Source organism: Hydractinia symbiolongicarpus, chromosome 12 (genome assembly GCF_029227915.1).
Source record: "Hydractinia symbiolongicarpus strain clone_291-10 chromosome 12, HSymV2.1, whole genome shotgun sequence".
NCBI classification, from domain to species: domain Eukaryota; kingdom Metazoa; phylum Cnidaria; class Hydrozoa; order Anthoathecata; family Hydractiniidae; genus Hydractinia; species Hydractinia symbiolongicarpus.
In genome coordinates, this window is record NC_079886.1 from 20,921,080 (window position 1) to 20,944,551 (window position 23,472).

Here is a 23,472-nt window from a genome sequence, read left to right on the forward strand (position 1 = left end):
AACTTCTGCGTTAAGGGAAGTTAAGGGAAAAGCATCATCAGCAACTAGAACGTATGGCAAGAGTGGCTGGTCACACTCAGGGTTAAGGAAGGAATCATCAATTCCAGATATGTTTGGCAGTTTTCTCCTTTCTGGTAAATCTATGCTGTTTGTAGATAATCCTCTGAAAAATTCACACCGCCTGAAAACTCCACCATCGCTCAGACGTCCCTGGCAGCCGATATCGACAAAAATAAATCGATAACGCGCATCAATGATACCTAGTAAAACTAAACTGAAAAAAACCTTTGTAGTTGTAGTATGTTGAACCGCTAAGCTTAGGATGGTACAGAGCAATATGTTTTCCATCCATTGCCCCAATGCAATTTGGAAATTGCCACATCGTTTCGAATTCAGATGCAATTTCAAGCCAGTCGTCTTTGTTTTCGGGGAACTTGAGGAAATCATCTTTTAGTGTATCATATAATGCTTGACAAACCTGAGGAATAAATGTGGCAATGGTTGAAATACCAACAGAATAGTGATGATGTAAGCTAGTAAAATTCTCCCCAGTAGCGAGAAAGCGCAAAGTTATTGTCAGCTTCAACTCCGGCTCCAAAGGTTTCCGTAAATGCGTTGTCTTCTTCGTTAATTTACTTCTGACTTTCTTAAGTAAAAGCTAAACAAAAGGATTGTTTTAGATCAAACTCAGAATTATTTCACATGAATATCAAGTTAAAAATTATATTCACCTCATATATGTCTGGGCTCATTCGCAGGTATTTGCGGAAACTCTCTTCGTCATACAAACGTAGTTCTTGCACTAAGTTATCGTAAACACCGATCGATTTTCGTTTTTTCATCCACTCCTTCACCCAAATTCTACGCGTAACCTTAGGTTTGGAAAAGTTTGTCAGAAGTAAAGTTGTAGCAATAATAATCGCAGCAACCGCTTTTCTCTGTTCCTCAGACATTTTGAATTACAACAAAATTTAAATGGACATTTAAAGAGACATTTAAGGAGACAATTTGCAATAATTCGAAATATTTTCCAATATAATGAATATAATGAAAGCTCTTAGCTTTTTGACATCGAAGCTGGGAGCTAGATTATCGCAGATCGTATAATTATCTTAAGATCGTAGAATTATCTAGAGAGCGTAGAATTTATCTAAAATCGTGTTGAAGAGGAAATATGAAGTATAACATGTCCCGATGGGCTTCTGTAGGATCCTGCTTTATTACCTACAAGAATGTGTGCGCATATACTAAAATACAATAAACTGAAAAATAAAAATTAGCTAGCAATTTCCAATTATGTTATGTAAAGGGACACCTTTAGAGAGACACTTTCCTTACAACCAAACTTTTTCTGAGTTTAGTGCTTTCAAAATATATAATTTTGTCGATGAAAGTTTCTGATGCTGTGTCACAGGGTTTTTCCCGCTGGCCTTTAATGTCATTGTATTTATTGACACATCGTTAAAAAAGTGAAAGCTGGGAAATACCAGATGAGTTTAAAATACATTTTATATTTGATATACTTCGACATACAACACAATACAATATATATGAAAAAATGACTTCCACACACACCATCACTTGAAACAGTAAGAACATTATATAGAATATTTACATTTTTAAGGACTGCTTTTTTGTAGAGGACTGCCCGCAAGGCAGGATTCAGTATTTACTATACCAAGTTTGTTTTTCATATACTCCACTTGTCTGTTCAAAGCTGCAATTTGTTCTTTGAGATTCAGGTTCGTTTGAAGCAGTAGAGACTCCTCTTGAAATAGTTCCTTTTGTTTGTGTTTGCGAAATTTTCGAAATTTTCTACATGCTTCGTTATTTCTCTCTCGCTTCATATCGTCTCGAATGTCCTCATCTTTGTCTGGTGCATAAATGCGTTTTCTTCCACGTTGTTTTTTCTCATTAAATTTACTTATATGTTTCGGTACACCAGTACCAGTTTTATTACTCGATGAATCACTTCTTGATTCTGTAGCCAAGTAATTTTCAAGTTTTTGTCGAGAAGTGCTTAAGTAACGAATATGTTTGTTTTTATCCATGATCATAATGACAGCGTCATCTGCAGAATTTAAAAGGTTTGATACAACCTCACTTTTCACAGTATGATTCTTTTGTTTATCCATAAAAGCATTGCTTTCTGGTTTGTGGCATTTTAACATTTCTTCTAACTTAACTGCACTATGAATGTCATCATCAAAATGACTTTTTAAAATATCTTGGTTGGTTGAATTTGAAAAAAAATATTGCTCATTGTTATGTATATGGGATATACCATCTAACTGCAATGGAGATTGTTCATCTGAAGATGATGAATTTGTACCATTTATAAGGCTACTTGCACTGGAAGACGATTCTGGATAACCAGAATCATATTCTTCATTCTTGTTGCTCTCCTTTTCTTTTAAATTTAAAACATCAATAATATCAGAAATCGAAGGTTTTCTTGGTCTGTCTGGGGTCGACATTGGGAAGTGGCAGTCTTTAATAAGCCTAGAACTTAATGCGGAAGTTGAAGTCACAGAAGGTGTTACCCAATCTTGGTCATTAATGGTTTCCCAATCGCTATGGCTACTAGATGTGAATTTTGATATTTCGAATGGGTCAATTAATATTTCTTCTTCTGATGTTAAACTTCCAGATAACAATCTTTCACGTCCCCAGACGTTTGAAGCACCTAAACATGAAGGTGTTATTTTGAAATTTATATAAATAGTAACACTTTGGTAAAATCATGTAGGTTTATCTACTACATGATTTTATCAAAGAGACAATGTAAGAAAGTACAGATTTTGTGACACGTTGTAAAAATTTGTGTTTTTTTTTAAATTGTTGATTTACAAAAATTTATCCACCATAAACTTTTCAAAATGCTAATTTGTGACAATTATTCCTTACAATTTTGCAATTTTCTAAACCTCCTGTATGCTTCGTGGGTATTAATTTTTGCGGATGATTCCTTGCAAAAGGTTTCACAGATAGCAATTTTGGCAAATGAAAATGTTATTAAATATTTTTTAAAAAAACCTTTTCTCAACCAACATTCACACAAGTTAACTTTTATTCATCCTTTATGATTTTGGCATCAGAAAGGCCTGAAAGCCCTGGGAGCCAAATAACACATAACTTTTGGAAAATGTAAAACCCCGGGGCAAATCGATCAACATTCTCGTCAACATTTTGAGCAACATGTTGATACGATTTGCTATACTCTCGTCAACATTTTGACCATCTACATTCTACTGAAACGTGCCCATTTATTTTCTTTTTTTAAAATGACGGAGAAGGAAGCTGCAGCATGTTTATTGCTGGCATTGGTAATAGATGACGATGAAAAAAGAAAGCGTCTCCACTAATACACCTTTACGATGATTCGGGAAAACTCCATCGTAGCTTATTTAGCGATCGTGGAGGTAAACATCACACTTTTATAAGAGTTTATTAAGGAGAAAACACGTTTTTTCGTGATAACTTTTCTTGCCACGTTTTGTTTTTAATGAAAAGTACACATAAGTTGTATCTTAATATTATTAATGTTTCCTGAAAATTTGAAAAAGATTGATACAACGGAAGTTAAAAAACTGGAGAAAACACGCTTTCGTCTCTAACAAACTCTCATAAAAACACGATTTTTACCTCCTTTTTTCCGATATTGTAAAACGATGGAGAGCCATAAGAACGCATTTACAATTGAATTATCGTAAAGGTGTATTCATCGTTCCATGTAAATTTTTGTTTACCAGCAGCAGGATCACCTGAAGCAGTGACATTCGCCATTTTCAAAATGAATATATCTCTATGTTTGATCTTATTTTCATGCAAGTCATGTATACACTCGAACAAAAATATTCGAATTCGTTCTAGAACATTCGAATTTGCAATTAAATGATTCGAAAATACTGAAAAATGTTGCCTGAAATGTTGATGGCAATAGAAAATCATACCAACATACAAAACTCATCAACAATGTTGATCAATATTTATAAAGAAGTTAATAAATGTTGATCAACATTTTTTTATAAAAAAGTTAATATATGTTGATCAACATTTTTAGTTTTTTTTTCTTCGTCAACATGTTGATACCCATAGCAAATTGAGTAAACAAGTTTATTAACAAATGTTAACGGGTAATGTTGCTCAAAAAGTTCCCTCGATTTGCCCCAGCCTTAATGGTAATGGAAATGTGTAAAAATTGCCATACAGGTGTCTGCAATTTTTTGAGTTCAGATTTTGAAAGGCAAATTTTGGGTAAAGGGCTGATAATCATAGATGTAGATGATCATATCAGTAAATTGACTGTAAAGAAAAAAGGTTAAAGCACTTTGTCATTAAAAGAAAACAAAAAATTACGGGTGACAAACAGAAATTTTTATTTTTACTGACTTTTAGGCCTCCAACAAACGTCAATCAATGCTAATTTTAAAAGGACATCTATCCTTTCTAGTTTTGTACTTGTGTGAACACAACAGATCCAAATATAATTTGTAAAATAAATAACTTACGCTGGTCAAAGACAATACTTGGATTCTTGGTCCAAAAGACCAGTATAACTTTGAATTGAAATATTAGTAAATAAATTTGATTCATCTTCGGTACTAAACATTGTTAAAAAGTCTTTATTCTTCACATACCTCTGCCCCGACGGGCTTAACGAATGAATTCTTGCCATTCAAAGGTTCAAAGAATCTCACTGCAGAAAGATACAAATTTTTCTGCATGAGACCACTCTCAACTCAAGAAACTCATGATCAATGGGTTACTCGTTTAAAGACTAAAGCAAGAGACTGTGAATTTGATCAAATGAACATGAAGGAAGCAATTAAGTTGGTGGTTACTCTACACACACCGATTCCTAAATTGCAAACAGCTGTCATAAGAGATGATATGACTTTCGAGCAAATGATGAAACTGGCACAATCTATGGAGCTGGCTCACCGAGAAGTTAGCTACATGAAGGCAAACACGATGGAACCTCATAATACTCATTCGGCGGAGAATATCGACCTTAACAAATTGGCACATTATGCTGATCAGCAAGGTATGCGGCTGGCACCAAAGAAGCCTGCCAACAAATCAACAAAAATGGTTGAGTTGTGTCGTTATTGTGGAGAAACGACACCACACAAAGGAAGTTGCAAAGCAAGAGGTGCCACATGTAATAACTGTGGCAAGAAAAATCATTTTTCACGAGTTTGTGAAAGCAAGAAAGTCAACTTGCTTATTGCACAGCCAGGACCACAAGGAGGGTCATTTTACGAATATGGGGCAACAGAAATTAAACTTGATGCAGTGAAGGAGAAGCTACGAACCACCTGTGAAAACTATCCATCCACTGTAATCGAGGTAAACATCGACAACACCAGGATCACTATGCAAGTAGATTCGGGGGCAGATGCAAATGTAATTCCATGGAATGTTTATGAAGAACACTTAAAACACATTCCTCTTCGATCAACCAAGGCAAAACTGCAACCATACAACTCAGTTACATTACCAATCAAGGGGGCGTTTGAGGCACAAATCACTGCCAACAACAACAACAATGTCCAGGCTACCTTTTATGTAACAGAGGGAGCTGCTGCACAAAGTTTAATGGGCAAATACACAGCTTTCGATTTAGATGTATTGGCTATCAATGTAAATCACCTTGACAACCAACAAACTGTAAAACAGGTACACACCAAAGTACAACATCTAGATTATAGAGAAATGGCCAAACATCTAACTCCCATAGAGACATCGGTTGAACTTGAAAAGCAGCTTGAAGTCACAACACACAATCAAGAACAGAAGGTTGATGCAATTATGCACCACTTTGATGTAGTATTCAATGGCATTGGGAAGCATAAATATCGTCAGGTTCACCTTCATATTGATGAAACAGTTTGCCCAGTTGTGCAAGCGCAACGTCGTATTCCGTTTGCACACCGTGAAAAGTTGGAGACTCTGTTACAGGAGCTGGAAAAGGAAGATGTCATTGAACGGGTAGAGGGACCAACTGACTGGGTCTCCAACATTGTCATAACACCAAAAGCCGATCCATCACAAATTAGAATGAGTATTGACATGACTACCGCCAATAAAGCAATTCAACGCACGCGTCATGTCATACCAACGATTGAGGAACTTAGATACAGAATGAATGGGGCATGCCATTTTTCTAAGCTGGACATGAACCATGGTTATAATCAATTTGAAATTGATGACTCATCTCGATACGTCACAGTGTTTTACACTCATAAAGGCCTACGTCAATTCAAGCGACTCAACTTTGGAACCAATTCAGCTGCAGAAGTATTCCATGACGAAATGACTAACACTTTAGCTGACATCCAACAGGCTGCTAACATCTATGATGACATCATTGTATTTGGTCGTACTCAACGAGAACATGATTTAACATTAATCCAGGTTCTACAACGACTAGCAGACTGTGGATTAACATTAGGACGATCCAAATGTCAACTTAATGTGACATCTGTTAAATTTTTTGGTTTAATATTCTCGGCTAGTGGTATATCACCGGATCCTGCCAAGGTGACTGCGCTTGATGCCATGACAGCACCTTCAAATGCAACGGAAGTGAGATCCTTTCTAGGCATGACCAATTTCAGCTGTACCTTTATTCCTGGTTATGCCAACATTACTGCACCTTTACGACAACTAACATGTAAAGGCCAAGTTTTTGAGTGGACAGATGAGTGCAACACTGCATACAACAAGCTCAAGGAAGTTTTGAAGCAACACACAACAATGGCTTATTTTGATCCCTGTAAGGACACCAAGCTTATTGTAGACGGATCGAAGAAGGATGGTCTTGCTTCCATCCTTGCCCAGAGAGATCCTCAAGACAACATCTTTAAGCCTATTCGTTATGACAGTAGAGCTACTACACCTACCGAAAGGAATTACTCACAACTAGAGATTGAAAGCCTTGCTCTCGTTTTTGGAACAATGAAGAACCACATATATCTGTATGGGCTTCCCCAATATACTGCCAGTACAGATCATCAACCTTTACTAGCCTTGTATAAGCAAACGAAGCAGGACATGCCAGCACGTATTCTGAGGCATAAACTAAAACTACAAGGCTACAATTTCCAGCTAATACACGAACCTGGTTCAGTCAACCCATCTGATTATCTTTCTCGCCATCCACAGCAAAAGCAGGCTCCATCCCAACAAGAAAGTGAATTTCCTTTATACTTAGTCACCAATGCTGTCATGAGAAGTGATTCAGCTATTACCACTGATATGATTGTGCAAGCAACGTTGGAAGATCCCACGCTTCAATCTCTTGCCATTGCTGTACGACAAGGATACATTGACAAGAGGCAGAAAGAGCTACAACCCTACAAAGCCATCTTCAAAGAAATCAGTGTGGACGATTCAGGTATTATATTGCGAGGAGACAGGATCATTATACCGTCACAGCTACAACAGAAAACTGTACAGCTAGCGCACGAAGGCCATCAAGGCATAGTGAAATGCAAACAACTCATCAGAAGCACTATGTGGTTTCCAGGAATAGATGCTATGGTGGAGGCATCTGTAGCATTTTGCAACCCGTGTCAAGCTGCAACGGATACGAAACAACAAGAACCAATGAAAGCTTCTTCACTACCAGAACAACCCTGGATTAAACTTAACACTGACCTATTTGGGCCAATCGAGGGTGGTAATGAGTACCTACTAGTTGTACAAGACATGTATTCTCGTTACCCTGCTGTAGAGGTCGTTCACGCCACATCTGCACAATCAGTACTGCCAGCCATGGATCGCATTTTTGCACTTTTTGGAATTCCGGAATATCTAGGGTCAGATAACGGCCCGCCTTACAGTAGCACAACATTTGCAAGCTATGCCAAATACATGGGATTCAAGCATGGTCCGAAAATACCCCTAGCACCATGGACGAATGGCATGGTAGAGAACTTTATGCACAATCTCAAGAAGCTCTTGCAAACGTCTTTGCAGGAACACCTGAACTGGAGACACGAATTACAGCGCTTACTGCGGGCATACCGGGGCACTCCACATACAGTGACGGGTCGCAGTCCAGCAGAGGTTCTATTCAATGGCAGACAATACAGAACCCGGTTGCCTGCTGTACGCCGCGCTGAAAGGCCAAAGTTCCACACCGAAATATCAGCCAAGCAGGAGGCAAGACAAACCTCGATGAAAAAATATGCTGACCGAAAAGCATATGTTGCAGAGAGCGAGCTACAAGTGGGTGATTGGGTTATGTATCGCCAAAAGCAACAAAAGAAGAGTGATACGCCCTACTGTGGAACCCCACATCGCATTATCAAAAAGGTTGGTGGCAGAGTCACTGCAGAGTGGGATAGACATGTCATCACACGGCATAGCACCTTTTTCAAGAAAATTCCCAATCACCCAGATATGCAGTCTCCGACACTACATAAACCAAAACTAAAACTATAAAATACGAATGGGAGCTACTCGAATAACTTCGAAATTGATTGAACGAACTCGATCAATGCCTGAAAGAAATGGACGATCCAGAAAGAAAAAGTGCCGTATCATGAATATTTGCCTTGATTATTGAGATATGATCAATATAATTCTATTAAAAAGCCACGTGATTAAGCAAGGCCTAATTTTTTTCTTGCCTGCTGAAACTTCACATATAGTCCATGAGCCCTTTCTTCCCCAATTGAAATGAACTGGAGATATTCCTGTCCCCAGGATATATCTTTTTAAGCATTCTTTGATATTGATGCGTTTGTGATAGGACATATGCCCAATTCTTGATAGATTGTATTTTAATTTTCGCCAATTGTGATTGCGAACTTAAAGTAACGGCTCTGAATCTATTTTGCTCACGCTCGCTCGCGACAAAAAAAGCCCAACATGGTGCGGTGAATGATATTGCTTGGAATGGAGGGTAGAGTAGGCAGTACACCTGGCTGGGTTGATTTTTTTCGTTCGGTTGAAGAGTTTACATGAAACGCTTTAAGCCAATAGTAACCACGTTAAAGTCGCAGGAGCGTAGGGATAAAGCTAGCGAATTGTTTTTATTTTATCAACTCTTTGTGCTTTTAGAATCAATTTTTCAAGTATACAACTTCATTTTTAGCAACAACCTTATAGCTAATAGCATTTGTCCCTTTTTCAGTTCTTTACCTTTTATTTTAGCTATGTGTAAATTGCATCACTTCAAAAAGTTCTTTAAATGCAGACATTGCAGATGCCACTGGGTCATTTTTTTAAAGATGTTTATTTGGCCTACACCCTGCCAAAGTGTGACTTCTGCAGCCTGCTGGGTGCAAAGCACTCCCCAAGTGATGCAGTTTACACATAGCTAAAATAAAAGGTAAAGAACTGAAACATTCAAAAATGTCTATAAAACAAAGAAGTGTCTCCTGCACCGGTACCGAAATCGTACATTGTAAAACTACTATACAGATACCAGATTTGTAGGTTTAAGAACTACAGCACCGGTAATAAAACTTTTCTACCAGACCCCATATTTTGTAAATCTAGTACACCCACACAGGATCCTAACTTCATTTCCAGCTTTCTTTGTTGCCTTTTCCGACGAGAATTATCAAAATAAAGTGACGGAAAATAATGTATTTTATACAGCAACAACTACCATTCCTTTTTTTGTAAAAACAATCACAAAGTTGTTTGCTTTAGCAATCAATCGAGTAAGAAATGAATATAACAAACTTCTGAAACAACAATTGGTTAAAAGGTATAAACATAACAGAATTTTTGCTTGTTCAAATTTGACTGGAGTTTAGAACTCTAAAATTGTAAAATTGTAAGAACCTTCATTCGTGGCGATCATGCGACTAGAAACACGCCATTATGTCTATACCTTTTTCATCCCTTAATATGTAAGAGCAGTTTGGGTATGTTTGGATGACTTCTAAAAATTGTCCAGACTCATATACTTGCAGTGTTGCTTTATAGTACTAAAAGAAATATAAAATATCAGTTTGTAAAACATAGTAATAAAAATGGTCTGGGAACAAGATTGCTAATTAATGTAAACACAATATGAATTAAATACGTAAGTCCTGTTTAGAGTTGTAAAAAAGAGCATTATACCCTGTCAATAAAATAAAAGCAAAATTTTTATTTTCAAGGCATGATTGAATCATTCTGACCCATAGTACAGTATTTATGCTGGAATCAGGACACCATGGACATCTTGGACCGCATATCGTACGCATCTATTGTTTAATATTTTTAATGTTATGATCCCTCGCGCAATCGCAATTAATAATATTTTTTTCATACATCGCAGCTATCGCGAAGTTTTTCGTTAACATTTTTTCTATCGTGATAGTCACGATTGGATCGCGGATCGTTCGTGTCGCGCATGATACATGCTCAAGATGTTAGGTGTCCTGATTCTAGTACTGTAGGTCATTTACTAAGGGCTTAAATATTTAAAATAAATATATCTTTTCAGAAGCAAGAAAAAGAACTTATGAGGAGACTTGAACAGAAAATTTTTGACCTAATTGGGCAAAGTTGCAAAAGATTATAACATTTTTCCATAAAAATAACATAGCAGGGGTTTTTATTCAGAAATATATAGTTGTGATGCAATATTTCTCGGCTATTGTTTTCCCTGTATATCACATTCCATATAAATAAGAAACAGACAAACTTTGGCTAATATCTTAAGTATATATAAGCTCATATTAATCTAAAGAAAAGCTATATATTTTTAAATTCAAACGAGTTGATTAGGATTATCTTTTTTACACATGAGATAAGCTTTAAATGCAGGCTATAGCTTTTCACTTTTAATTCAAGTCATCTGGTACCAAAATGGGAGCAATTTCTTAAAGTTGGATCTTGATCTCTCTTGCTCAGCATCTCCACTTTGCACAATGACACAATAAAGAACACTGAATTTTAGATATAACATGGAATTGAGTGATATAACACTTATCGAAAAAGGCTATGTGTATTACACAATGTTAAAATTGTATAATGAAATTGTCCAAAAATTTGTAATACGATGTGGTATTTAATAATACAATATAATACTTTCAGAAATGTATGATACTTTTAATTATTGGTATATGGTTGACCAGGCAAAAACACTTTAATATCGGCTGGAGTTCAATGCTAAAATAATAAGAAAAATAGGTAAAAACTGATTAAAAAAGGTACAAAGTATATAATAGACCTATAGAACATTTCCTAATCTTTTAAGGTGCAGTTATGCTTATTTGAATAAATAATTAACATTTTACTTTTTACATAGGGGCTTTAGTAAAAGACCACATGAATCTTATAGAATGGCCACTTATCCTCAACATGAACATCCACTTCATTTAACTGATTCATTTGCAATATACCCTCAATACCAAGGTCAATGGAATTGTGACAACTGTGAAATAACTTATGATAGAACACATACACCCTATCATTGTCCAATATGCTCATACGATATCTGTCAGAACTGCTTCCAACAGAAAAAGCACCCAAGACATGTCCATTCCTTGTACTTGTCAAAAATGACCGGTATTTATCCACAGTATAATGGAGAATGGAAGTGTGACGCATGTCAACGTACTAAAGGCCCGCCTACATCTCCTACAGCATATCATTGTTTTCAAGACGAGTTTGATTTATGTCATGAGTGCTTTAATGGAAGAAATTTTTCCATCCATATTCATCCGTTAGTACCAGCTGATGCTAAAAATGTTTATGATAATTCTCCTGGGTGGTGGATTTGTGACAGCTGCAAAAGGACTGGGATTCAAATGGGAACGTAAGTATGTGAATATATGTGTAATTCAATATATGGTGTAGTATTTGTTTTTTAGTATTCACAATTCTGATGATCTTTAACAATGTTTTTATGCCATCAATTTCATGCCTAAATAGATCAATGTCGACAATCTGGAAGGACATTTTTAAAGTTTCAAAGATTAAAGCTATTGTCAAATTTGTAAAAATTAAGGGATCGTCTCCAAAATCGTTTCAAAAATATTGTTAATTATTGTTTCTGTTTTTAATTAACATGACTTGCCACACAAATATGAAATGATTTTAGAAGAACATTTTTTTAATGAAATTGTTTCAAATCACATAGAAATTTTTCATTATTTTTTAATTCGTTTCAAATTGTTTCATTACAAAACTAAATTTGTTTATGTATGATTGTTTCACACAGCATATAATTCGTTTTAGCATTTGATATAGTTTCAAAATCGTTTTAAGGGTGTTCACGCCTATCAATAAGGCAAGAGTAATTGCTCTTGCTCACGCAAGGACTCATCCAATACTGAGAAATGAGAAACTAGGTGAGCCGTTAATTGCTCCCCCAATTCCAAACGTTTTCTGACTGAGCAATACTAATTAATCTCACAAGGAAATCAATGTTCTTTTTCTTATTCACAGTAAAAAAGAAACCTAAATATATAAAAAAGATAAAATAAAATAGATAACAAAGACTATGTGACAAAATATGTATTCGTATATTTCTTTTTATATTCTATTCATTCAAATTGCTCGCCCAGTTTATATTATTGTAACCTTGGGGGAGCAATTTAATGCTCGGTGTTATTTTCTTATTGATTGGCCTGGTGTTAAAGAATAGTAAAAAAATAATTATTCATTAAGTAATTGATATTCACACATAAAAAGCACATAATTATGTAAAATAATATATTTCACAACACTTTTATAACAAATATATGTTTGTAAGGGCATTCTCTCGTCATTTTAGAACAAAAAAAGTGGGATAGTTAATTTACATAGGGTCGTTTCGTTGTCATAACTCATAGCGACTCCAACTTAACTAGTTGTTCTACTGGCCCAACCGACCCTAATTTTCACGAAAAAAAACAACATAATAATATCAAGCAGAAAGTTTTAAAGAAAAAAAATTTAAAAAACAACAACACATTTTCTCATCCCATCTCGTGAAAATATAATGAGTTTAGAAGATAATCAATGATAGTATATTTTTTTGGTTGAATGTCAATCAACAATTATATTAAACAAAGTGAATCAATAACGTTACTTTAGGACCACCGTTGTCAAGGCCACTTGTTTTTTGTTGCGATGAAACTAAAATGGGCGATGCACTAATTTTGTTATCACAAAAATAGTTATGTGGTTTAACAGAAGTTTAAATTCTTATGTGATTTATAACATAAATTAGCTACTTTCACTGAAATAGTTACACAAGTGCAATAAAAGTCAGATTATTATCGTCGTAACAGCCTCCGTTATGCTTATTAGATATGTTTAAAATTAAGCTATCTAAAGTAACTAGACAGACAGTAACTAGACGGTACCATTCAGGAAAATAATAAAAACAAGGTAGAATACGCTTGTCGTAACACCCTCCTCTGTTATAAATCTATATAATAGTACCCCAGTTCCATGTCTCTGTGACAGGCAAAGTGGATGTGTTCATTTTCCTATGATGTTGCCGGAAAAAGCATGTCTAATATGTTAATTAACAGCGTGGCTTCAATAATAATACTTTACGTCAATATCTTAAATTAAATTAATGAAGCCATTACAGTGCACTTAAAGCTTTGATGCCAAATAACTTAGAAACGAGGTGGTGACGTCAATGTTTTTCACGGTTTGGGTAACTAAGGACCACTTGGGACCAATTTGGGTGAGTTTTCCAAACCTGGGTCCCCAAATCCTTTTCGGAATGCACAGGATTATGACGTCATCAAAAAACCTTTAAACCACAATATTTCCATAACCGTTTGTCAAAAGTAAATGATTCTATACATTTTCTTGATCGGCGTGAAGGCAATGGGTATGCAAATTTCTAAAAAAAACTTTTTTGGACTTTTATTAGGAACTTTGCTGACGTCAGCAAAATTTGTTGCAAACATATCCTATACATTATTTTGATCAATGTTTAAACCTCTACACATTACAGACAGCCAATAAAGTAAATTTTGCTAATTTTCTTTTGTATCTGCACTGCCGACGTCAGAAAAAATCTAAAACAACCTATTTTTCCACCGTCCTTTGCCGAAGTGGATTTTTCCAGGGGCCTTATCGACTAGTTTTAATAAATAATTTTAATGCTGCGTTAAGACTTTAAATATTGTCAACTAAACTATAGTCCGTAAAAAGATTCTGCACTTAGATTTAGATTTTATTGTAAGACTGCGCAAAAAACATTAAAAGAACACTAGCATTTTTTTAGTGTTTCGTTTAGTTATTATTTTAATGTGTTATTTGTTGTGTAAATTTCGAAACAGCGCAAATATAACTTGCTGCATAAATTTCAAGACATCACAAGTATATTCTGCATAACTTTCAAAACAGCACAAGAAATATTCTTGCTGCATAACTATTAAAAACAAGTTTTTGAGCATGCAAGTATTTTAATTTTTCCACCGTGACAGCTAGTTATTTTAATAATTCAAAACAAGAGAACAAATTTATCCAAACATTTTTTATTGTGAGACAAATTATTATTATTATTTCTTCGCAACAAAAAAATGTTAACTGCTATGCTATATAAAATATTAATAAAAATATGCTTGTCGTAACACTCTCCTTCGCTGTTTTTTTTATTATTAATTTTTTGTTGTTTCGACCATATATTCTCAATAAAATTATTTTGTTTTGCCAACCAACTGACTGTAAGCTACTTTCCACTTCGCTTGTAGAATTATGGCCATATTTAAGCTTTGTAAGGGCGTTACCTTATCATTTTATAACCAATTATTGCGATATTTAAGCTTTGTAGGGTTGTTTTTTTATCATTTTGAAATGAATTACAAACAGGCATTTTCTGGACATTTAAAAAAGTAATTAGGGAGATATTTAAGCTTTGAAGGACTGTTTTTTTTGTCATTTCAGAAGGAATTATGGTGATATTTAAGCTTCAAAGGAATTTGTTGTTGTCATTTTAAAACAAAATACAACGACTTTTACAAATAAATGATTTATATTTAAAATGTTATTTGGTTTTTAATTGGTTCATCATTATTTTAAAATTTGTTTTAATAATACCTCATTATCACTTGTACATTGTATCACAATAATACTTTGCCAGTCATATCAAATTTTTCCAAAAATATTTCCACATTGTTTTAAAATAGTTTCATAATCATTTTGTTTTTCTTAGTCTGTTATAAAATCGTTCTGTGAAAAAATATGAAACATTTAAGTCGTTTCATGGTACGAGTATGAAATGATGTTCAACATAAATATGAAACAATTTCCATACAATGAAAATTGTTTCAATTTCTATGAAAAATTTTTCAAAATATATAAAAACCACAATGTTAATTTTTTCTTCAAGACAGTTTTAAAATTTGTTTGCATAAAATGTTTCCACAATTGATAAAAGTTTTAAAGATGCACATTATCAGCGTTCTTCCTAAAATCTTTTAAATAACCTAACAAATAAAGACTTAAAATCTTGAGAACAAAAAATAGTTTGGACCCAAAATATTGACTCCTGATATCATCAATATTTTTTTTTAATAATAACTTTTTGTTTTTGAATTTTGTGGCAAAAAATAAGCACATGTTTATCTTTCAACAGGTGTTACAATAATAAACAGATATTCAAAAAAGATTCTTTCTTCCACACAAAGTGCCGGAGTTTATAACCATTAAGTTACAGTGCCATTTCACAGTATTAGAAAAATACTAAAGAGCTATTTGCATGTGTTTAGGGACCGTCTAAAAATGTTTGTACGTAGTTCGCATAATTCGTATCAAAAACTTTGTATCAATTTATTAAGTTTTTTGTATGATTTTATTTTTAATACGAACTTTTTCGTATCATCAAAATTACAAGTTCGTATAAAGTGCGTATCATTTAAAACAAACTTCGTATTTCGTTCGTATCATAATTTGCTAATACAAAGTTAGTTTATTATAATTGGACTATTATCTATAGTCTTTATATTGAATTTTTTTTAACAATTATAAAGTTTGTTTTGTTATACGAACTTCTTTTATTTTAATTGGATTTATTATCTGAGATCTTTAGGGATCGTCTCCACGGCATCAGAGAAAGCAAAAAGATTGCCGTCGATCGTTTAAAAATCATAAAAACGGGATCGTAAAAAACAAAAAGATTGCTGTAGATCATTCAAGAATCATGAAAACGGGATCGTAGAAAACGAAAAGATCGCCATAGATCGTTTAAAAATCATAAAAACAAGATCGTAGAAAATGAAAAGGTCGTCGTAGATTGTTTAAAAATCATGAAAACGGGATCGTAGAAAACAAAAAGATCGCCATAGATCATTTAAAAATCATAAAAACGGGATCGTAGAAAACAAAAAGATCGCTGTAGATCATTCAAGAATCATGAAAACGGGATCGTAGAAAACGAAAAGATTGCCATAGATCGTTTAAAAAACATAAAAACAAGATCGTAGAAAATGAAAAGGTCGTCGTAGATTGTTTAAAAATCATGAAAACGGGATCGTAGAAAACAAAAAGATCGCCATAGATCATTTAAAAATCATAAAAACGGGATCGTAGAAAACGAAAAGATCGCCGTAGCTTGTTTAAAAATCATAAAAACAAGATCGTAGAAAATGAAAAGGTCGTCGTAGATTGTTTAAAAATCATGAAAACGGGATCGTAGAAAACAAAAAGATCGCCGTATATCGTTTAAAAATCATGAAAACGGGATCGTAGAAAATGAAGAGACCGCCATAGATTGTGTAGATTGAACCTATGAATATGCAATTTTGCTAGTCTTTTCAAAGTCAACCTTGTATATTTTACTTCTTTTATTTCTGGTTTTGTGTAAAGTGCGTATCATTTCTTTTCGTATTTTCAAAAAAGTTGTTTAATTCTTTTGTTTCTGGTTTCGTATTTAAATAATTATGCGCAATTACGCCCATACTTTGGAAGTTCGTTTCAAGATCTTATAGCAATTTACTTTGTTCAAAGTTCGTATCATTTCATTTTGTATGATAAAAAAACTTCGTTTAAGTTCGTATCATATATTAAAAAAGTTCGTATAAACTTTGTTTACATTTTTTATTTTAAACGAAGCACTTCGTATGACATTCGTTTAACAAAACGAAGTACTTCGTAGCGTTCGTATATTTATACGAAAAAAACATATGAACATTTTGAGGCGATCCCTTATTTTCACGATTTAGGAAATTTACACTAAAAATATGCATTATAACGGTTGCATATTATTAAAGCTAAAAGCAATAGTTCTACACCATAATTAAAGTGGCTTGGAAACGATGTAATAAGCTTAATCCTTGCACATTCTAAAGAATGGCGTGTAATAAAGGGGAATTTTTATTATTGTAAATTATAAAATTTTACATTAATCTTGTGGATATAGTTAATTTCCTGAAATAAGGTAGTTTTTAGCCTAAACATTGCTGCATTTTATTGTGAATAGCTAAAAGCTTTTTTATAAAGCTTGAACATCGCCATATTTCAAAACTTAAATCACACCCTATTTCGTTTCGATATTCAAATTTTATATTTAGTAGGCAAATTTGATCTGTGAAAAATATCTGTGAATTGCAATTTGCAACCCACTTCAATCAGTTTGTATAGTTTTAGAAAGTTTTAAACCAATCAACTAACCAATAAACGTATTTATATTTATTAATTTCAGCCTAAATTTTTGTGCTTAATTAAAGTAAGCCGCTGTCACAAAATTAGATTTCGCCTGAGCCATGCCTGAATTATGTCCTATTATATTTTAATCTTAATATAGCATATTTTGTTTTCTGTTTAGACAATATTCATGGCACTGTCCTGAATGTGAGTTTGACTGCTGCGATCGCTGCTTGCAAGAAGTTAAAATATCAGATCATACACACCCATTGAAAATTACAGACTCACGCATTGCATATCCAACTTTTAATGGTGGTTGGAAGTGTGATATTTGTGGCACTGATGCGAATCCACAAACACCTGGAGTTAACATGGATAAACCATTTCATTGTTTCACATGTCAATTTGATGCTTGTCACAATTGCGTGAATCAAGCTCTTGTAAGAGGTAGGTTTTCACCAGTATCTTCTTTTAAAAAGAGAGACCAAGAGATTTTGTCATAAAATATTGAACATTTATAATGCATTGCAAAAAGTAGAATAAAATGCTTTTATCTAAAACTTAAAGAGGACATTTATAGAATTAATTTACTGCAGGTTTTGTCAGAAATGGAATGCGATACACACCTTTACACATGGCTAAATAAATTTTGGCCTGCTATTCTTGGCACGCCTTGCATAATGTTTAGTTCTCAAAATCTCCTAATTTAAAGCAAAACAATGTTCAATAACTTCTTATTTACTATAGAAAACTATACATTATTTAATAAATAAAAACTAATAAACAATGTGCAATAAAAAAGACATTAGTTCAAAAGTTCAAATGCCTGAAAATTAGCATTCAATGCAGAAAAACAACAACATTAATAATTAAATCAGGCTTTTATCTAATTTAAAAATATGTTGACAATTTTGTCAGAAAATGCGGAGTGCCAATGCAAAATATAACAAAGGCTGACATTTTTAGAAAGGTCAACTCAACAAAAATAAAGATGACCTCATTTACCCCTTTTAAATTTAAACTTGTTTTGTTACACTTAGTTTCAGTAGTTATATACATAAATGAAAAGAGAAGAAAAGATTGGATAAATAGTAGTATTTTTGTGGCTACACACCAATGGGAATGTCATCATCATCGCTATCGCTAATTTGGGGATGTGATGTGCTGCATGAGGGTGATTTTACTCTCAACCAGGCCTGTACTGTGTGGTGTGCATGTTGATTATTCTGTTATTTGCCTAGCAGTAAGAGAAATTGATGGGGATTAACTAAAGGAGTTGTATATAAACAATTTAAGAAGGCCCTTTAAACTATTGTGCTACTTCAGTTACAGACATTAAGTCATTAAGCCCTGCTATTACCATTGTTTGGCCTGTGTGAAACAAGATCCTATTTTAGCCATGCTATAAAAATGGTATCAAAATAACATTGATCCAAAAATAACCATTAACCTGTAAGAATGACATCAGTCACATTGAAAAAAATAAAATGTACCAAAGTCACGATTTGAAAACAGACCTGAAGTATGCTAGAAACCAGAATAGGAGATTTTTATCATTCGTCATACATTGCATGAATAAAAAGTTGAAAGTGTACAGGCCTGTTTCACACAAACTGAAATCTAGGTGTAGGTTTTGTGGGCTTGAATTTCTTCAATATTAAGGCAACCAGCATATGATATTGAATGAATTTCAATCAAACTTAGTCAAAGGAAAGGAAAAAAGATCATTTATAGTATTCCTACAAGAGTAAAAAAATAGACACAACCAGTTATGAGTTCGGAGTTGGTTGTCATAGTTTTAATTAGGCTGTAAATAAATCGGTCTTCATGCAGTATTTATCATTTTGATTACAGATTTGATGGAATTAATTATTTTTTTTCCAAACCAGTAGCAAATAGTGGACCATATATTTTTGATCTAAAAGAATTACAAAAAGAACAGAAACACTTTTTTGAATGAGAATTAAAACAGGAGGTACAACATTCTCATAAAGATATTGCAGATTTCCAGCAAGTACCTCAACAATCTGGACAACATTCAAAATGCAACAAAAAAATTGCAATTTAAATGTCTGAGAAAAAAGCAAAATTTCTAGTGCTAAAATGAATTGTTGTGTTGTATTTTGAGTCACATCAAACAGAGTAACTTTCTACTGCTTCTAATCATAATAATTTGTAATTTAGCAATGTGTGTTGCTTTCTGGTCTAAAGAATGACAAAATCATAGAGTCAAGTTTACTCATCAGCAACAAATGCAACATATGTCATTTCACGTTGTGAAAAAAAGAATACCTGTATTAAAGATTGCATTAAGGTGTTTTCATATCATATTATATTCATTTAATGCTAGCTAAAACAAGTCTTGATTTTTCATAGTTTACAAACACATTCTGAACATTAAAATTGTCTACAATGTAATAACAACTTCTAAAATCTAAAAATAGAAGTCCTCCCAAAATATATTAATCTGGATCCGGTCACATATTTTTTTTAGTGTTTTTATTGTTGACATATGCTAATATAGGACTGTGCATGTTTTAGAAGCTGTTTCTTGGAAGCAATTAACCTTTGTTGTGTTAGATACGATATATTTGCTTTAGAAGTGGTTTGAGAAAATTATGTGTATTTTTTTAATGCAATTAAGAAGATTGCATTAAATAAGCTTTTGTTATTTATTATTATTTATTTAAACCATGACATGCATGACATGTACTTAATGTACTTAACATTTTGTGCATACAGACGTTATAAATGTTATATTTTTTTCCTGCACTTTAAAACTAAAATTTCATACAAATTAAAAATCCTTCTCGATTGCCCTTAATTCCTAAAAATTTAGATTTTTAATTATTTCTTCTTAAAGATATGAGATATAGTTCACAGTTTAGATTTTTTTCTTCCTGTTTTTTTATGATTTCATAACCTTTAGCAACGAATATGCATAAAACTTGTTTATTTAAAATTCAAATCTCCTTAATACTAATTATTTAAAACATGCAAATCTACAAAACGGTAAGAAACCTGAACTTCTAAAATTTAGGTTTATAAAAGGAGTGAAAACCCTGACTAATTTGTACTAGCGAGCTTCTTTGTCTCACAATAGGGAGTTTCCTTGATGTGCTGTTAGAAGTGTTTACTGGAAAATAAAAATAATTCTACATATATGTTCTCACATAGCTAAGCAATCAAACGAAAAACTAAATACATGTGCATGATTTTTTTTCAAAGGACTTTTATTTAAGACACCCTATTCAACTTGCAGTTTTGATAAAATTAACAGCTGTTTTTGAAACTGAAAATGCTGGATAAAAATAATCTTATACACTTTTTTTATGAATCTGTGGTTATGTTTTGATTTGCAGTGTCATTATGCATTTGTAACCATTATGTTTATACTAAGTGATGCAAGAAAGGAGAGACATCTTGTTTATACATATACTATATATATTTTAAAGCCTATAGTAATGGGTTTTCCTAGCAGTACTTACATGAAAGTTTGCTTTGTAATCATCAAATAAAAATGAACAATGCGTACTTTTGTTCTCTCTTTATCATGTTTATGTTTGCAACATTCTGGTCATCATAATATTTTAAATTCAATAATTTGTCCTGGGTCCTACTTTTCATGTGTGCCAATCAAATTATTTAATGCAACGTTTTTTTTTATTAGATCACCAAAACAGAGTGCATGGTGACAGCGAAAGTGGTTGTAAGTAAAATAAATTTATCTTTTTATCTAAGCTTGATTTTTTTTAATGCAAATGTAATTATATTATTAGATGGATATGATGTTGTTGGGGCTCCAGTCTCAGCATACAGGCATGTTGAAAGTGCTCATGTTGAGAATCATGTACATCAGCCTCCAATGGGTATGTCTCTCCTCATGTATTTTAGTATCCTGTTATCGTGTCATTTTTGTATTTGCATTTGTTATTGTTCTATTTCTTTTGATAAAAGGCTATACGCTGCTATATTTATGTCCTTGTTACCTAACTGAGCGGTTTTGGTTAAAAAACCTTATCAAAAAAACTGTTTTAGATTTACTTTTAATTTCTTAACATCATTTATAAAATTTCTCATTAACTTGTTGGAGGGTAAAATTTACTGCACCTTTTTCTAGAGATGATGGAAGATGACAATGAGACAGTTGAAAACCTTGATGATTCTCAAAAATGTATTGTTTGTTTTTCGAAACCTAAAAATGCAACTATTGTTCACGGGAGCACAGGTCACGTTTGTTGTTGTTTATCTTGTGCCTACACTCTACAAAGGCGAGGAGACAGATGTCCAATATGTCGAGCACCTATTGATCGAGTCATAAAACATTTTAATTCCTAATCACTATGTTAACCATTAAAAGTAAATATATCTTTGTATAAAAATTGTTGGAAAAACACATATAATAATGATATTGCAGGACATAAGAATATGAGTGGCAAGGAAAGAGAAGAATATTTAAAACAGACAAGGCTAGTATTTTTTCCACATAACACGTTTTTATTATTATTAGTATTTGAATGGAGAGTATTATTTGTTTTTAAATTTTTATTATTGTGTTTTTTTGTGTTTTTTGGCAGTGATTGCCAATCATTCGTTTTTTGTTTTTTTTTCTTAAAATTATTTTAATTTAAGAAATATAAAAGCTAAAAAATTTGCATTAAAAGTTAGAGTGGTCAATAGATTAATTTCTCTCTTTTGGAGTTCTTTTTTGTTTAGTTAATTATGCTTAAAGAGAATATGCGATTATATAACAGCTATGAAACAACTTTTTTGTCCAGGAATATTTACAAAATTGTTTACTAGTTAAGAAGGTGCATTAACCATATCAGCAACAACCCCATGTATTTTCCTGGAGGTATAAAGGGAATTAAAATTTTCTATTAAAATTTACTATTGGCAAAATCGCAAAAATTAATTCCCGCAAAATTTGTTTCTCTTTTCTTGTTGGAAAATGATCGACACTAATTCCATTATCCTGATTTACTACATATAATTAACATGTGAATTTTATGTTGTGTGTCTTTATTTTATGTCTCCTCCATAAAAGAGCAATTTGCAAAATTTAATTCTCTTAAATTATTAGAGCCTTTTTTAGAACTTCTAAAAATGTTTGCGAAAATTTGTTCTCACGAAAAAAAAAAGGTGGCTGTTAATTAATTTACTAAAGTTTGTGTATTAAAATATATATGAAGCATGGTAAATTGATGTACAATGCATTCTTGCACATCAATTGTACATCAAATAAAGCTTTGCATCGATGCTTGTGTGCCACAATCTTTATATTTCAAGCTCTTGCCATGGAAACACAAGACTATAAGTATTGTTCAAATAAGAGATCCCCACCGCTGATATCAGCATCCTGAGACCTTTGATGATATTATCGCATGTTCTCTTTAGACTGCAATTTTCAAGTTGAAAATCTAATGAATTAGTTTTTGCAATTTTTTTCTAACAACTGCGCAAGAATCTAAACCCTTCTGTAATAAAATATAAAAGATTTGTCGGGAAAACATTGTAGTTTCTACAATGACAATTTTAAGGTTTGAATTAGACGATAAAATACACTTTGTAGGAGTCTTAGAATAAAAGAAATAAAAAGGCTTAAAATTAACTTATTTCCTTTTTTTCCTAAAGTATGTTTTTTTGTTTCATGTAATCATACATGGGTGTCTAAATATGAGGAGAAAATCTGTTAAGATTCATATTCAAGAAGAAACTTGTCAATTAACAATTGCGCTGAAAAAAGAAATTTAATTTTAAAACACAATTTTTTTCTGTTTTACCACATGTAAGAAAGTAAGGAAATTTGTGCAGGTTATATCAATACGGTATATTTTCATTGTATATAGGTATCTTATCAAAATAAATATTTGTAACTGACTAGACTATAATAACGTGTCAATTTTATGATTCTATACTTATACC

General features: G+C 32.9%; 2 protein-coding genes across 3 annotated transcripts; one reads left to right on the forward strand and one right to left on the reverse strand.

The window, feature by feature from the left end:
* The first annotated feature begins 1,487 nt into the window (after positions 1-1,487).
* On the forward strand, positions 1,488-23,441 carry LOC130622185 (uncharacterized). 2 transcript variants are annotated; one of them, XM_057437618.1, is made up of 6 exons: positions 1,488-1,589; positions 11,264-11,773; positions 17,729-17,994; positions 21,218-21,256; positions 21,327-21,416; positions 21,668-23,441. In XM_057437618.1, exons 2-6 carry the CDS (start codon positions 11,298-11,300, stop codon positions 21,883-21,885), a joined length of 1,089 nt encoding a protein of 362 aa, XP_057293601.1. In that variant the 5' UTR covers positions 1,488-1,589; positions 11,264-11,297; the 3' UTR covers positions 21,886-23,441. The 2 variants fall into 2 exon arrangements, with proteins under 2 accessions (XP_057293601.1, XP_057293602.1); XM_057437619.1 differs by lacking the exon at positions 1,488-1,589 and having other exon boundaries at positions 21,670-21,834.
* Positions 1,496-4,652, reverse strand: LOC130622182 (uncharacterized). Its single transcript, XM_057437615.1, has 2 exons — positions 4,512-4,652; positions 1,496-2,686 (listed from the first exon to the last, which is right to left on the reverse strand). Exons 1-2 carry the CDS (start codon positions 4,594-4,596, stop codon positions 1,620-1,622), a joined length of 1,152 nt encoding a protein of 383 aa, XP_057293598.1. The 5' UTR covers positions 4,597-4,652; the 3' UTR covers positions 1,496-1,619.
* Positions 23,442-23,472: the final 31 nt, after the last annotated feature.